This window comes from Monopterus albus, unplaced genomic scaffold (genome assembly GCF_001952655.1).
Source record: "Monopterus albus unplaced genomic scaffold, M_albus_1.0 scaffold16.1, whole genome shotgun sequence".
Classification (NCBI taxonomy): Eukaryota; Metazoa; Chordata; class Actinopteri; order Synbranchiformes; family Synbranchidae; genus Monopterus; species Monopterus albus.
In genome coordinates this window covers 5,834,515-5,849,919 of record NW_018127896.1, presented here as the reverse complement: position 1 = coordinate 5,849,919, position 15,405 = coordinate 5,834,515, and the positions used below count along the sequence as shown (strand labels likewise).

Here is a 15,405-nt window from a genome sequence, read left to right as displayed (position 1 = left end):
CCTTAGATTTTGTGTTACTTATTTATCTACTTTATATTTCATTTGTATTTTGTGGCATTCATGTGGACAGCAAAGTAAGAATTTCATTGTACAGGGAAACACGTTTCCTAACTGTGCATATGACAAATAAACACTTTGACCTTTGACCTCATTCCCATTTGTAGCGAAAATTAGACTCTTTTTTTTCCCCCTTAAGATGAACAAACATTATAGAAATTCATTTTGGAAATAGTCCTAGAATTTGACATTCAGGCCATGATAAGAGCCATGCTAGATCCTTGTCTACCTAAATGTTTCCTTGTCTCCAACCACCATCTTTTTGACATCATATACACCTTCCTCTGTATCTCTCTGCAGTGACCAACGTGTCCAAGGGTTGCGTAGGGAGTACCCGCAGGCCCGAGCTGCTCCAGTCTACGAGGAACTAGATGCTGCACGGCGCAGGGTGCTGGAGAACGACCCTAACCGGGTGAGTGTGCGTGTCTGTGGGAGTATATCCAAGAAACGGCAGCCAGATTTAGGTAGCAAGAAGTTTACAGTCTAAGTTTACAGTACTGCCTTTTTTCTGTTTCTTAAACATCCAGAAAATGCTATCTAATAACATGTTCATCCAGACATACATGCTGGATGCTAATTTAAAATCTTAAATGAAAGGAAAATGTGTGTATGCGTAGCGGCCTCCAGAGCACTCTAGTGTTCTTGTGAGGCCAGCCTGTCTTCCCCTGTGCTTTTCTCAGGCTATTTTCAGCTCTCTTGTTAACATTTTGTGCCACTGAGGCAGCGCCTGCTCTTCTCCTCATTTAGTTTATGGAGAGATCTATTAGACCGGTGACATTTCCAGCCACCTCGTCTTATAGCTCTGTACCTCTGCCTTTTCTCTTTCTTTCTCTCTTATCCAATTGCTTTCTATTTTCTTTTCTTCACTGAAAGCACTGTACACCTCTACCTCACTCTCCTTTTCTTTCTTATTTAGGAAAGAGCAGCAGTGGCCTAAAGTCTCGCACTCTAGTTGCCTCTTCTAGCCATGCTGTACTGCTAAATGTCCCTGAACCTGTATTGATCCAGCCTGAGGAATCATTTCATTTACCTCCGTACACTCCAGAATTGAGCCTACTCACCATGGAAATCAATAGCCATTTATCAGCCATTTTAAAATGGGTTCTTTTTTTGATAGCGCGCCCATGGATGCAGAAAATCATACTTTGATCCAAATCAGCATTACTGAATCATGCCTCAGCAATTTGCAAAAGCAAATCTATCCTCACAGGTAGATTTATTTTTCTTTAAATGACACAACAGAAGAGGAAGAAGCAGAGGCGTGTGGGGAAATATGGGATGGATTTACAGATGGCATTGCCAATACCCAGTCATCAGACACACCCTGTCTCCTACTGCATTCACTTCCTTGAAGTGAATGCAATAATTCCATTATTGTTGTCTCCTTATTGAGCAACGAAGTCCGATGGACCAGTTTCGTTAAGCACTCCCTGACTGCAGTCGTGCTCTTTGAGAAAGGGCTTCATCACTCATTACACAGTATGTGTTTCTGCCTCGGGTCGGTGCGACTCAGTCGGTACCAAGGCTTTGTTGCAATTAAAGTACAACGAGTATGAGGCATAACCTCTGATCTGATTGTTATTTATCATTCCATAAAAAAGAAAAAAGACAGCGGTGCCCATGGTAAAAACCAGCAGTTGGTTCCTACCCTGAGGAGCCCGATAATGAAACACCCCGCTCACAATCACACGCACTCACACATGTACATAGTGAGAAGAGAAACAGTAAAGCATCTAGGAAGTTATCCCAGGTACAAAAAAAGATAATGGAATGTTGTGTTGAAACACAGTGTGATGGCTGAAATGACTGGGAAATTATATTTTAAGGGAAACAACTGAGAATTGAAGAGAAAAAATAAACTATTTTACACTTGAGCACTAAATACGCTGTTGTTTGCGAGGGATGCACTCACAGTTTTTGATTGCATCCATGGCTCCTCAGAGGTTTAATGCTTTTATTGTGAGTCTGTTTGTAGAAAGGCATCTGCCAAAGAAGGACCACTACTACAAGTAGCACTACTTGAAGCTGACCTGGAGTCAACTTATGTGGAAGACAATTAGTCACATGTACAAAGCTTTTGCAGTCATTGACACGCACGCACACACACACACACACACACACACACCCACCCACACCATGTAGAGAGATGGCCACCAAAAGAATAAGCACAGACATGAATAGATTTTCTGACCACTGTCTGAGCTTTTATCCTCTTTTGTTTATGGCAGCTGGGGTTTGTGTGTTACCCAGAATCATCGTCAGATGAGATGGACAGAAACACAACTCATATTTTTAGCTCTCATACACTTAATTACAGCTCTGTGGAAGGGACGCCTTCACAGTCTAAACATTTCTTCAACTTTACTTTCAAAGTTAATATGAAAATAGTTTTACTAGGAAAATAAAATGTATGTAAAGACACTTGCATTCAAATTTGATGTTAATATTTACCACAAATTCTTAGCATCCCAATCTGTACATGTTTATGATGATGCTTTTTCCCTTCAGGTGTAGACAAATTGGAGTTAACAGTGTCTACACCTTTTGATTCACCAGGACATTGCTACACAACATTTATGTATTTTCTCCCTCAGTGTGCAGCATAAATGCAGACCACTTGATCGCTCACTTCAGCCTTGTGTGATGAGCCTTTTAGCCGCTGCGTCCTCCACCATGCACCGCGCTGCTCTTTTATGCTCTACTATTTCTGTAGCCTTGAATGGTTAAAAAGGTTTTTCCAAGCTCTCCACACAAGGCCAGGAGCCCCATTCTCCCTCTCTGAGTGGTTTGTGTTTTTGAAAGAGAAGATAAGAGTATGTGTGCATCTCCATTTACTCTCCTGAGCTAGAGGATCCTGGGTAACACAATAACCTAAACTGACATAAACAAAAGCTGGGATAAAAGACTTTGGTTACAACATCTATTCATGTCTTTCTTTATTTTTTTTCAGCAGTCATCTATCTACATAACCAAGAGGTGGAATTGTTTGTGTGGGTGTGTGTCACTGGCTTTTACTGTGGGTATGCGCAGCTATATCTAGAAGAGGACTTGATGTCTCTTCCTCATTTCATTCCTCTAACATCTCTCCCCCATGTCTATGTCTGTCATCCGGTCTCTAATTTGACCCTTCCCCCATGTTCCCTGCCTGTGGATAGGTCACACTTGTAATTATGACAATCACACTGTCCCCCTCTCTCTATTTTCTCTGTATGCTAATGATAGGCTCTCTGTAATGTCATGATGGCCAATTAAGCCTCAAAAGTACACGAGTTTCTTTAGAGTTCTATAACTTTTCATCATATTGTTGCTGTAGAGACCGATCATGAAATAAGTTTCAACTCAGTAGGTCAATATACAGTATAACTAAAATATTTTAACTATTCTCTGTCACCATTTAAAGGCAGCGATTTAAGATTGTGCTTCTATAAATTTGGGGTTCTCTTATCTCTTGTTAATGAGGTAGATTTAAAAAGGATTGTTGTGCTGGACCCAATATTTCCTCCCTGCCTTGTAAATGCCCATCATGTCTTTTAGACATTATATAAATGTTATAAATTTGTCAGATAACCCTGATGGACTGATCAGGGGTTATTTCCTCTGAGTTAACAAAACAAGTTCCAGAAGAGAGATTTTTACAGGTCAACACAGTTCCCAGTATCTGTAAACCAATAGGAGTCAGGCCAAGACAGGTCCTGTTGGATTGCTGTAGATCTTGGGTGCATGTGTCAGTATGTCTAATACCAAACTGGATATACGCAAAAGAACCTTAAGGTCTTATGATATCAGTGCAGTAGAAAAATGTCCTTTTGACGCAAAAGGATAAACTATGAAGTGCAGTGACAGTGGCATGTATTGTGTCTCTTTTCAAATGCAGCTGCTCAAGTGTTGCTAGCATCATGCTGCTGCCAGTGTAGCTGCTCCAGATCTGGTCTTAATATCCTTGGAGTGTAGTTGGACTGGCTATGGCAGTCCTCTAGTCCCTTCTGGATTTGGACTTTCTTTTTTTTCTTTTCCTGAAGATTGATTTATGCACTTACTGTACATTTTCCACACTTCTTTTTCGACTCAGGTGCATAGGACCTTTACATAAGAGGCGATTTTCTGTCTTGATAGAAGAGTGCGGCTCCTCCCAATTAATCTTATTTGTACAATTTGAAATTATTTTGAGTTTAACATGTTTGCCTTATGTGCTAAATATAATGTCAATTAACTTTGCAGCCCTGTTAGAGGGATATTTACACAATGATATCAGGTGTAGTTTACTCATTTTACTCTATGTTTCACGTGTTTTGGCTTGTTTTTATTTTTATTACCATGAAGGAAATGACTTTGACGTTCATTATGTCATTTCTTTGTTCATTCACTATTTGCCCCCTAGTGGTTGTTACTGTCACAGGATACACAACTGAATACCCAGAAAGCTTAATATCAAACTCACTGTGTCCTTGTTTCTTCTGATTGCATGTCTATGACGTGTTTATTATAATGTAAATCTACTGTACTCTGTGGCTCTGCATTATAGCTGACCATGCATAACATGGTTCACTGTATGTAAAGCCACAGTAAATCAGTGTAAGATAGACGCACAGTACGGACACGTGCATCTTATCTTCAGCTCATTGCCCTGCGAATCATAAACAACAATGGCAGCATATGTGGCACCTTAATGAACACAGAAGTCCCAGAAAACCACACACACATCTACACACTCATTCATTATAAAACCCACACTGAGAGACACTCACACAAGTCCAGATATGACTTGTCATCCGTTGCACAGCTGTTTTTTGTACTTCTCTCTAATGTTGTGTGTGTGGATATCCATCACCTTGATGATATTTTAATGTCACATCCTCAGGCTGTCTCAATCTCTTTCCTTCTCTCACTTCTCCCTCTCCCTCCCACACGTCGGCCATCACTTCATAAATAAACCCCCACATCATTAAGTAAACACGCACCAGCCTGTCACGGTGATAGATGGCCTACACACAATCACAGACGCGCGCACACTCATGCAGCCACTGGTGATCTGCACGGGGTGCTTCATGCCCACAGGCAAAAGCCCCCAATGGCTTTGCGCCCACAGCCTGAATGAATGCACATGTATTCATCTGTGAACTTGCACTGAGCTAAAGGCTTACTTTTGGGAAAAAGCACCTTGGTGAAATAAAGTCACAGCAAATATCGAAATTTAGTGGTACAACACTTCAAACATGTCATTAGACCTTTCGTGGTTAGATATTGGTTTTTAAGATTTGTTGACTGGTGAGATCCTGTGCCCCAGTGACTGGCCATCACTGCTTTCACCTGACAAGTGTCTCCTGTTTCCACTCACTTTCTGCTGTAACAATTCAGGCTGAGTCATCTCATTCACTGAAGGCACAGACGCTCACAGAGCATAGGTGTAATGGATGTGCTGGCAGGCTGGTCCCGCTGTGTGCCTACTGTTGGGAATGCTGCCACAAAAGTGGTGTAGCCCAGCAGGAAGCTGGTTAGAAAGACAAGAGGGGGACTCATGGGAGAGAAGTGGAGAGAGGAAAGAGGGAGAAAGTGCACAAGGGAGAAAATATGAGTGGAATAGGAACCTGGGAAGGGAAGTGGCAGAAAGTGAGAGGTGGCAAGAGGACATATGTGTTTATCAGAGAGAGGACAAAAGAGAGGGAAACTGAGAGCATGACAAAGCAGCAGAGCAGAGTCAAAGCAAATAAAACTTACAGGGAGCCTTAGGAGGAAGATGGTAAGAATAAGAAATAGCTGGATTGGCATGAGGAGGAGACAGATGGGATGGAAGAAGTGGCAGACACATGGTGGTATTGACATAAACAGCTGAAGGAATGGAGCGGGGGAAGAAGGGAGAGAGGTGATGCTTCGAGGTCATAAGCTCAGGTGATTTCAGTGGTTAGAGTACAGAAGCAAGCATACACTTATCTGAGAGGGGAAAGGAAAAAAGAAACCAAAACAACATAAACAGAAATTAAAATGCATGTTTTTTTCCACTGCTACATAAAGATTTGTTTTGTAAACTAAATGCTCTGTGCTCTTTAAAAAAAAAATACTGAAAAGGAAAAAAACCTTTCATTTTAACATTTTGATATGTGCATTAACCAGCCAGACTGAGGTTGGCTTTTGCTTGTAGAACATTGTTTTGTCATAACAGCCAGACAGCAATGAAAAATGTGCCTCAAACTTTGAATAACAAGCTACACTAGCTTTCATGCTAATGTCTGTTTATTATCAACAAGCATATGTATTTTGTTGCATCTCAGTTTGCAGAACAGGCCATGTCTTAAAACTGAAAACCTGTCGGCAAATGTCTAGGTCAGTGGGTTTAGATGTCTAATGGCTCAGCTGTCAGCCAAATATGTAGTGGCCACCTACTCAAGGGCTTGGAGGCTAAAGCAGCATATTTTGATATATCTCCCAAATGTTTTTCTTCTTTTACTGTAAGTAGTCAAAATATCAGCATTAAATTAGGAATCACTTTTGATTTTTCACTGTAAAAAGAGATGGCTTATTGTGATTCCACTTGGACTGCGACCAGCACAAGAGACTATCACATACAGCACATTAGGTTGAGTTACAGTTCCCTCGCCAAGATTTGTTTCTGTCTCCATCGCACGCATCCTGTCTCTCTCCCTCTCTCTCTATACTCTGTGCTGTCCAATTAATTAGCAACTTTTTCAAATAAACTGTTTAAAAATGTAGATTTATAAAGAATATGAATTGGAAAGAGCAAGTGTGGGAAGCCGAAATTCTAGTTTGTGCATATGGAAGAAGGAGGGAGAGAGCGCAGCTGGTCTGGGGGTGTTTCTCTGAAGGAGGCTGCACTAATGTTAGCCTAATGTTAGTGTTAATCAGGTTAGCATATGCCCTGTGTGTGTGTGCGTGTGCGTGGTTATGAGGTTTTACGGATGCACCTGCACCATTTTAATGAGGTAAGACAGAAGGATAACTAGCTAGCATACACTATCGTTGACCATCTCCCTCACTTTGCCTCACACAAACACACAATCCCCAAGTGTGAGCAAGTTGGATTAAGTCCTGCTTTCTATTTTTCACAAATTTGCTCACAGGTTTAGAAATATAATTGTCTTCACTGACTTTAGAAACACATTTGAACTCATGTATGAAATTTGTGCATGCATACACAGTACATATAAATGAACACGAGCACAAACCAACATGCAGATGTATGAATACACACTCACACACATTTTATAACAGTCAACTACAAACATGCAACATGTATACACACACACACACACACACACACACACGAGCTTGATTTACGGGTCTGCATTGAATCTACGTAGAGCCTACGCAAGTGACATATACCATCGTGAGCATTTATACTTGTGCACTGGTGTGTCTGTGCTGACCCTGCAATTACAACACTAAAACACTGCTTGTCCGGCCACTGAGAGACATAAACGAGGAAATACGATGCAACCAATCACAGTTGTTGTTGTCTGTGTCGTCACGACTTGCAGTTACAGTTCTGAAGAGGTGCACCTCAGGCTATGGAGTAGGTTACAAGACCACGCGCTACATATGTTGTAGATTCAACCCAAAGTCATAAATCAAACTGAAGTCACCATCAAAGGGCTGCAAACCTCAGTTTTGGCCAAATTGAAGCTGTTTTCAGAGTTCATTTCTCCACAAGGGCCTCTAGCTAAATATATGATGACAACACACACAAACACAACTTAACACACACCTATCTTTATTTAGGAAAATCCCATATTTTATTAATTATAAGAAATGCAGTCTGCTGATCCCGGTTCCCTCATGACCACCATATGATGACAACACACACAAACACAACATAACACACACCTACCTTTATTTAGGAAAATCCCATATTTTACTAATTACAAGAAATGCAGTCTGCTGATCCCAGTTCCCTCATGACCACATCTGGGGTCACCCTCATTCATCACTCTCATCCAGCACACCACACTGTCACACACTCCCTTGCCCACCTAGCCTTGTCCAGCTTGTGCTGATTAAAGGCTGCCATTTTGTCCCAGACTCCCTGGGACTGGCAGAGCTCCATTCTGGCCCTGGTAATTACACAGGCCACACCACATTTTAGTGTTTGGATCATACACCCCAAAATAACCCTGAACAAGCTACTGTGACCAGCTACTGGAAAAAGGCTGGAACAGGAAAATCACAAAGAAGAAATAAGGCATGAGGTAGCACTTACAGGAGACCATTCTCTGTTAATGCAAGTCATGATGCAATGATTGTTCCTCCTCATAAGCTATTTAGTCCTAAATTCAGACTTGCATTTTAGGTCAAAATATTTGCCAGTGAGTTGAGATAATTCCATGTTTTGCAATGCAAATTTAATTGTTTCTCTCACTAATGCCTTTAAATGTTCCAGTGTATGGCATTATCAGGAAATGACTCTATGCTTCATGAATATTTTGAAAATGAATTGATTTGCTGTTGAAACGGGGTAAATTACCTCTAAGCATTTGTGCATTGTTTGTAGATCAAGAGCATTTATTCCCACTCAGCATGCATTAGAAATAATTCCTGACAATTTACATACAGTAGGGTGGCCCACAAGGACAATAACGTGTAAAGTTAGTAGAGTTAATGTTTCCACTCTAACATAGAACAGCTACGTTTGTCCACTTGCAGTCAGTCAGCAGAGCCATATTTTGGTGAAACCATGGATGTTTGGAACCTTTTTATCACATGGATGGACCAAAAAGTAGATTTATCTGAGGGTGGAGTGTGTATGTGTCAGTACACAGCCCATGTACAGTGGTGCACTGTGCTTCTACTGTGTGATTCACATAGTGTATTTCCCAAGTATTTTTATGCACAAATGTGTGGAAAGATGGTCATACCACAATTTTAACAAATAATGCAACATTTGGGCAAATTCTTTGCTTCCTGTTACATTTACATTCCATGGTTCCAAATGTTACTGTATTGTGTAATTGAAGTTGTATCATAGTTGAACTATGAAGAAGTGTGAAGTTTTTTTTTTTTTTTTTTTGGTCTCGGCCATGTGCTGCTCTTTAAGGTACACAGACTCAGTTGCTGCTCAGTCTTGAAGCAGCTCAGACATATAATTGGATTGAACGTGACTTAAGTTGTCTTGATATTTTGCACTCAGCTGAGCTTTTACATTACAGAATAGCATTTAACAATCAATAGAGTCTGTAGGTGAATCCCATTTTCACTAACTGCATCCACATTTCCCTCATTTGCATCTCTTCCTTGTGTCTCAGTCCCACCCACATAAGACACAAGGCAAATATGCAGGGAGAGAGGAATAAGGAAACATTGTCCATAACACACATCCGCGAAGGTTACACTCATATGTCCTCAGTTATAGCTCCTCCAGGCAGCCTCCTCGCCCCTCAGAGCAGAAAGAAGAGCTTTGGGACGTCCTTCATTATGGCAGACTCCTGCTTTCTATTTTTCACAAATTTGCTCACAGGTTTAGAAATATAATTGTCTTCACTGACTTTAGAAACACATTTGAACTCATGTATGAAATTTGTGCATGCATACACAGTACATATAAATGAACACGAGCACAAACCAACATGCAGATGTATGAATACACACTCACACACATTTTATAACAGTCAACTACAAACATGCAACATGTATACACACACACACACACACACACACACACGAGCTTGATTTACGGGTCTGCATTGAATCTACGTAGAGCCTACGCAAGTGACATATACCATCGTGAGCATTTATACTTGTGCACTGGTGTGTCTGTGCTGACCCTGCAATTACAACACTAAAACACTGCTTGTCCGGCCACTGAGAGACATAAACGAGGAAATACGATGCAACCAATCACAGTTGTTGTTGTCTGTGTCGTCACGACTTGCAGTTACAGTTCTGAAGAGGTGCACCTCAGGCTATGGAGTAGGTTACAAGACCACGCGCTACATATGTTGTAGATTCAACCCAAAGTCATAAATCAAACTGAAGTCACCATCAAAGGGCTGCAAACCTCAGTTTTGGCCAAATTGAAGCTGTTTTCAGAGTTCATTTCTCCACAAGGGCCTCTAGCTAAATATATGATGACAACACACACAAACACAACTTAACACACACCTATCTTTATTTAGGAAAATCCCATATTTTATTAATTATAAGAAATGCAGTCTGCTGATCCCGGTTCCCTCATGACCACCTCTGGGGTCACCCTCATTCATCACTCTCATCCAGCACACCACACTGTCACACACTCCCTTGCCCACCTAGCCTTGTCCAGCTTGTGCTGATTAAAGGCTGCCATTTTGTCCCAGACTCCCTGGGACTGGCAGAGCTCCATTCTGGCCCTGGTAATTACACAGGCCACACCACATTTTAGTGTTTGGATCATACACCCCAAAATAACCCTGAACAAGCTACTGTGACCAGCTACTGGAAAAAGGCTGGAACAGGAAAATCACAAAGAAGAAATAAGGCATGAGGTAGCACTTACAGGAGACCATTCTCTGTTAATGCAAGTCATGATGCTATTTAGTCCTAAATTCAGACTTGCATTTTAGGTCAAAATATTTGCCAGTGAGTTGAGATAATTCCATGTTTTGCAATGCAAATTTAATTGTTTCTCTCACTAATGCCTTTAAATGTTCCAGTGTATGGCATTATCAGGAAATGACTCTATGCTTCATGAATATTTTGAAAATGAATTGATTTGCTGTTGAAACGGGGTAAATTACCTCTAAGCATTTGTGCATTGTTTGTAGATCAAGAGCATTTATTCCCACTCAGCATGCATTAGAAATAATTCCTGACAATTTACATACAGTAGGGTGGCCCACAAGGACAATAACGTGTAAAGTTAGTAGAGTTAATGTTTCCACTCTAACATAGAACAGCTACGTTTGTCCACTTGCAGTCAGTCAGCAGAGCCATATTTTGGTGAAACCATGGATGTTTGGAACCTTTTTATCACATGGATGGACCAAAAAGTAGATTTATCTGAGGGTGGAGTGTGTATGTGTCAGTACACAGCCCATGTACAGTGGTGCACTGTGCTTCTACTGTGTGATTCACATAGTCATACCACAATTTTAACAAATAATGCAACATTTGGGCAAATTCTTTGCTTCCTGTTACATTTACATTCCATGGTTCCAAATGTTACTGTATTGTGTAATTGAAGTTGTATCATAGTTGAACTATGAAGAAGTGTGAAGTTTTTTTTTTTTTTTTTTTTTGGTCTCGGCCATGTGCTGCTCTTTAAGGTACACAGACTCAGTTGCTGCTCAGTCTTGAAGCAGCTCAGACATATAATTGGATTGAACGTGACTTAAGTTGTCTTGATATTTTGCACTCAGCTGAGCTTTTACATTACAGAATAGCATTTAACAATCAATAGAGTCTGTAGGTGAATCCCATTTTCACTAACTGCATCCACATTTCCCTCATTTGCATCTCTTCCTTGTGTCTCAGTCCCACCCACATAAGACACAAGGCAAATATGCAGGGAGAGAGGAATAAGGAAACATTTTTTAACTGACATGAGACGTCCTTTCCTCTGATCCTGAATGTGAAACATCCAATCACAAACTGTCGATCTGTAACAAACATCCGTAATGGATTACACCAGTGTATCCTCGGTTACAGCTCGTCCAGCCAGCCTCCTTGGTCCTCAGAGCAGAAAGAAGAGCTTTGGGACGTCCTTCATTATGGCAGACTAGAACAACTTCCAGGTCGAGTGAGGATTGAGGAGCAATAAAATAAGGGAACTGAGACTCACCATCTCCGAATGCATGTACAACTAAAGGCAGTAGAGACAGAAAAGATGCAAACTGACTGGTTTTCAGGTTTCCGACATAATTTCATGCTTTCAAACACTTTGCAGTTGGCTTTCATCTCCTTGTTTGATTGGTGCACACAGGAGCATTTCCTCTTCCACTGGCTCAGGCGCAGGCTGAACTTTTGCTCACACTCTTAGGAGACAAAGACAAGAGTGAACATCTGATTCCAGCATTAAGTTTCTACCCACGGCTATTAAGAGTTTTCACATACCTTTCTTCCTCTTTTTTTCTGCAGTCACAATGAGTGATTCCATCCACGGACTTCTCCTCTGTCCTTGTCTCTTCAGCTCATCCCTGGGGCTTGACACACTCCTCTCCTTCCCTTCTTTTTTCCTCCCTCCCTTTTCTTTTTTGTTTTAAGTCACTTCATTCCAATGCTGCATAGCAACTGGGTGAGGATTTGAATTTTTTTTCACTGTCTTCTCTCCCTCCTCCCCATCTGGACCGTTAAAGGCCCATAGGGACTTATTTGGTGTCTGTCTCTATCCCTACAGCTTGTCTCTGGCCTACAGGCAAACTGCAGCGTGTGATCTGTCTGCAAGCTGGTAGAAATCTCCTGTTCTCCTCCTCACTTGTGCCAACTCTCACTTCAAAGCACGTCACCACTGTGTTTGGATTTAAGAAGAGGAGGTTCTGTCTCTGCTGAGGTCACACTTTACTAGCTTTACCTTCCTTTAAGGGACTGCATTTTTCTTGACACAAGAATGCCTTGTAAAGAAAAAAACTCCAAATCTGGGGGTTTGCATTAGTGCACTTATTACAATTTTCCCTTCGGAAGCAGCAATGGAAAATGGCTTTTTTTTTCTGTTCACAAAAACATTTTTAAAGACAAAAAAAATGTGAGTTTCATCACTGGAGGCTCATGCTGTCTTCATCCAGGGCAGAAAAAGTGCTATACTAAACCAAATTCCCTGCAAGATGAGGAATTTCAACAGGTGGAGCACTTTGTACCAGAGGGGTTTCATGAGCCAGTTAGTTTGACATCTCAGCCACTTAACCATCAAGTGACAGAAACCCTATGTAAGATTATACTGGGTATTTCCTGTCATGATTGCAGCATCAGCAGGTGGAAGACAAAGTTATTGTAAACCTCTCAAATCATTGCATTTTGAGGCTGGGACACAAAACAGGCCACGTCATCATCCCGAAAAGGAAACCCTGTGACATCTGGACATTTCTTCAGAAGTTTGGGTGAACTGACCCTTTAAAGCCTCTGCAACTCACTCTGAGGGGTAGTTGGCATGAGCTGCATCACAGCATCTGAAGGTCAAACAGGTCAACCTCACAACATTTGCAGCAGATCAGTGGAGGTCATGATCAGCTGGAATCACTCATCAAAGACTCCATCACTGGTGGAGGTGGAGGCCCTCTCATCCACAAATCTGTCTGGAAGGAGCGGATAACAGAATACTGACTCTCTGCTGTGGAAATTATGCCATCTCAGAACACAAATGCATGACTTGACAGAACTGGAAGGGCAGCTGTGTGTTGCTGTGTTTGCAGTATGCGTGTGTGGAAATCCCTAGTTCAAAAATCAGAACAGTTCCCAGGCTCGCTCACACCCAAAACACACACTGTATGGCAGTTATAGAGCTTGGTAAAAAAGAAGAAAAGCCAACTCCATCTCTCTCTTACCTACACGTCTCATGTCACACATTTGGGGCATCATACGCTGGAGAGGGAAGAATGAAACCAGTGAAGCACATGTTCACACAGACACATACACCTTGTGACTATTTGGATGTTATTTCAGGGAACAGTGGGGAGGCAAACAAACCGACAGAGAAGGAGAGAAACAGTGACGCAGCTTTAGTACATAAATGCTCAATAGCAACACAAACTGTTACACCTGGAAAAAAATTTAGGATGCATGTTGATAACAGATTGAGGTGGTAATAAGATACAAGCATGTTGCAGGTAAAAGGCAGTTTTCCGGAGCCCCTTGATCTGCTGTTTAATTATCATGAAACCTAATATGCTGTTAACAGTCAGAATGATATATTAGATAAACATATAACCTCCTCAAAAAGAAAGACACCAGCCTATTCAACTTGTTATATCATCCAGGGAGTTGTCGAGTTACAAAATGTCCATGGCTAATACCCAGAAATCAAATACTTTGACATCACAGTGTCCTCAGTGTGTTTCCCAGGGAATGTAAAACAGTCTTTTGAATACATTCTTGCTCTGATGCATGTAAACATGTTCAGTTTATTTAGTGTTCATGTAAACGGTTTGATGGCATCATGAACTGTTTTCTAGGCAGCTAAAGAGCAAAACACTTTTTTTTTTTTTTACCCCATTACCTGTTACATCCTCACATGGAAAGATTAAACAGCAAACACACAAGAACATCCCAGTCCCTGTCTGACCTCAACTGTATGTAAATATAGAGATCCAATCTAAGGTCAAGAGCTGAGGCCTAAACAAACACTGACAGTGAAGACAATTACCAGCAGATTGGCCCATTACCAAAGTAGACCACATTCCAGTCTGAGTGTGTGTAACCTTTGGTCCCCATGTGTGTGGGTGTGTATGTGTGTGTACCATCTGCTGTTAATGAGCTCGGAGTGAGCAGGGTCCAGGTGTGGGAGTGTTTAGTGTACACCGAGGGCCAAGTGAACCTCCTGTTTGACTAACTGTGTGTATGTATGTATATATATATATATATCTACACACACACAGAGCATCCAAATATGACATAATCTTGTGTACCAATGGGCTAGCCTTGACTAGTGAGAGGCGCTTTGGCCTTTTTGAGTTTTAGTTGGTCATTAGTTGGTAGCTATACCAACAAGCCATTGCTGGAGAATGTTAGAGATGGAGATGTTTAAGAAATTGGTAAAAGGTGGCTATCCTGATAGTGAAGGCAAACCCACTGTCAGTAGAGCGTAATGGCTACACATGCATCGAATGATCAACTATGCTGAACTTTGAGATGAATAAGAAAGTTACAGCCAACAAAGCAGTCTCCCTAACTTTACTGCCACAGCCTTAAACCAGGCTTGAATCAGTGTTTTCCAAAAGCTCTGTTGACCCTGTATACACTAAAAAGTATAGCCAAAATTTTTATCCACTCTGGGGAGTTAAGTTAAGTTATTTAGCATGAAACCATTTGATGCTTCATTTATGCAGGCAGCAGCTGTTTTCCAGCCTGACATGAAGCCATACTTTATATTACACTGTTATATTTTTACTACGTCTTCTCCTCCAATGCATTGAAGGAATGTGTTAGACCAGGGCAGTGAGCTAAATCACTGGAGTGATGTGGTGGCCTAATGGTCGAGGCACCTACCACATAACTGCAATCTCAAGTCAACAATAATGTTCTCCAAGTGAACTTCCAAAAAGGTGAAATTAAAGCCTCCAGCAGCTTTTATGTAACATGCAGATTTGTGAGCATGTGTGTGGATTTATAAATGGGGTGTGGTTTCTTCGTGTTTCTATATTTCAAGTTCATACTCATATAACTGTCAACAGCTTAGTGGCAGTAGCAGTAGTTAGACTCTGTGTGGCTCACACA

At 41.2% G+C, this 15,405-nt stretch overlaps 1 protein-coding gene across 5 annotated transcripts in view; it reads left to right on the top strand.

Moving 5' to 3' along the window:
- The window catches only part of pard3ba (par-3 family cell polarity regulator beta a), a 131,528-nt gene that overhangs the window by 99,538 nt on the left and 16,585 nt on the right, over positions 1-15,405 (top strand). For all 5 annotated transcript variants that reach the window (XM_020592177.1, XM_020592181.1, XM_020592179.1 and 2 more), the window contains one exon: positions 358-469. In XM_020592177.1, coding sequence (XP_020447833.1) covers positions 358-469 — 112 coding nt within the window. The remainder of the gene's footprint in view (positions 1-357; positions 470-15,405) is intronic.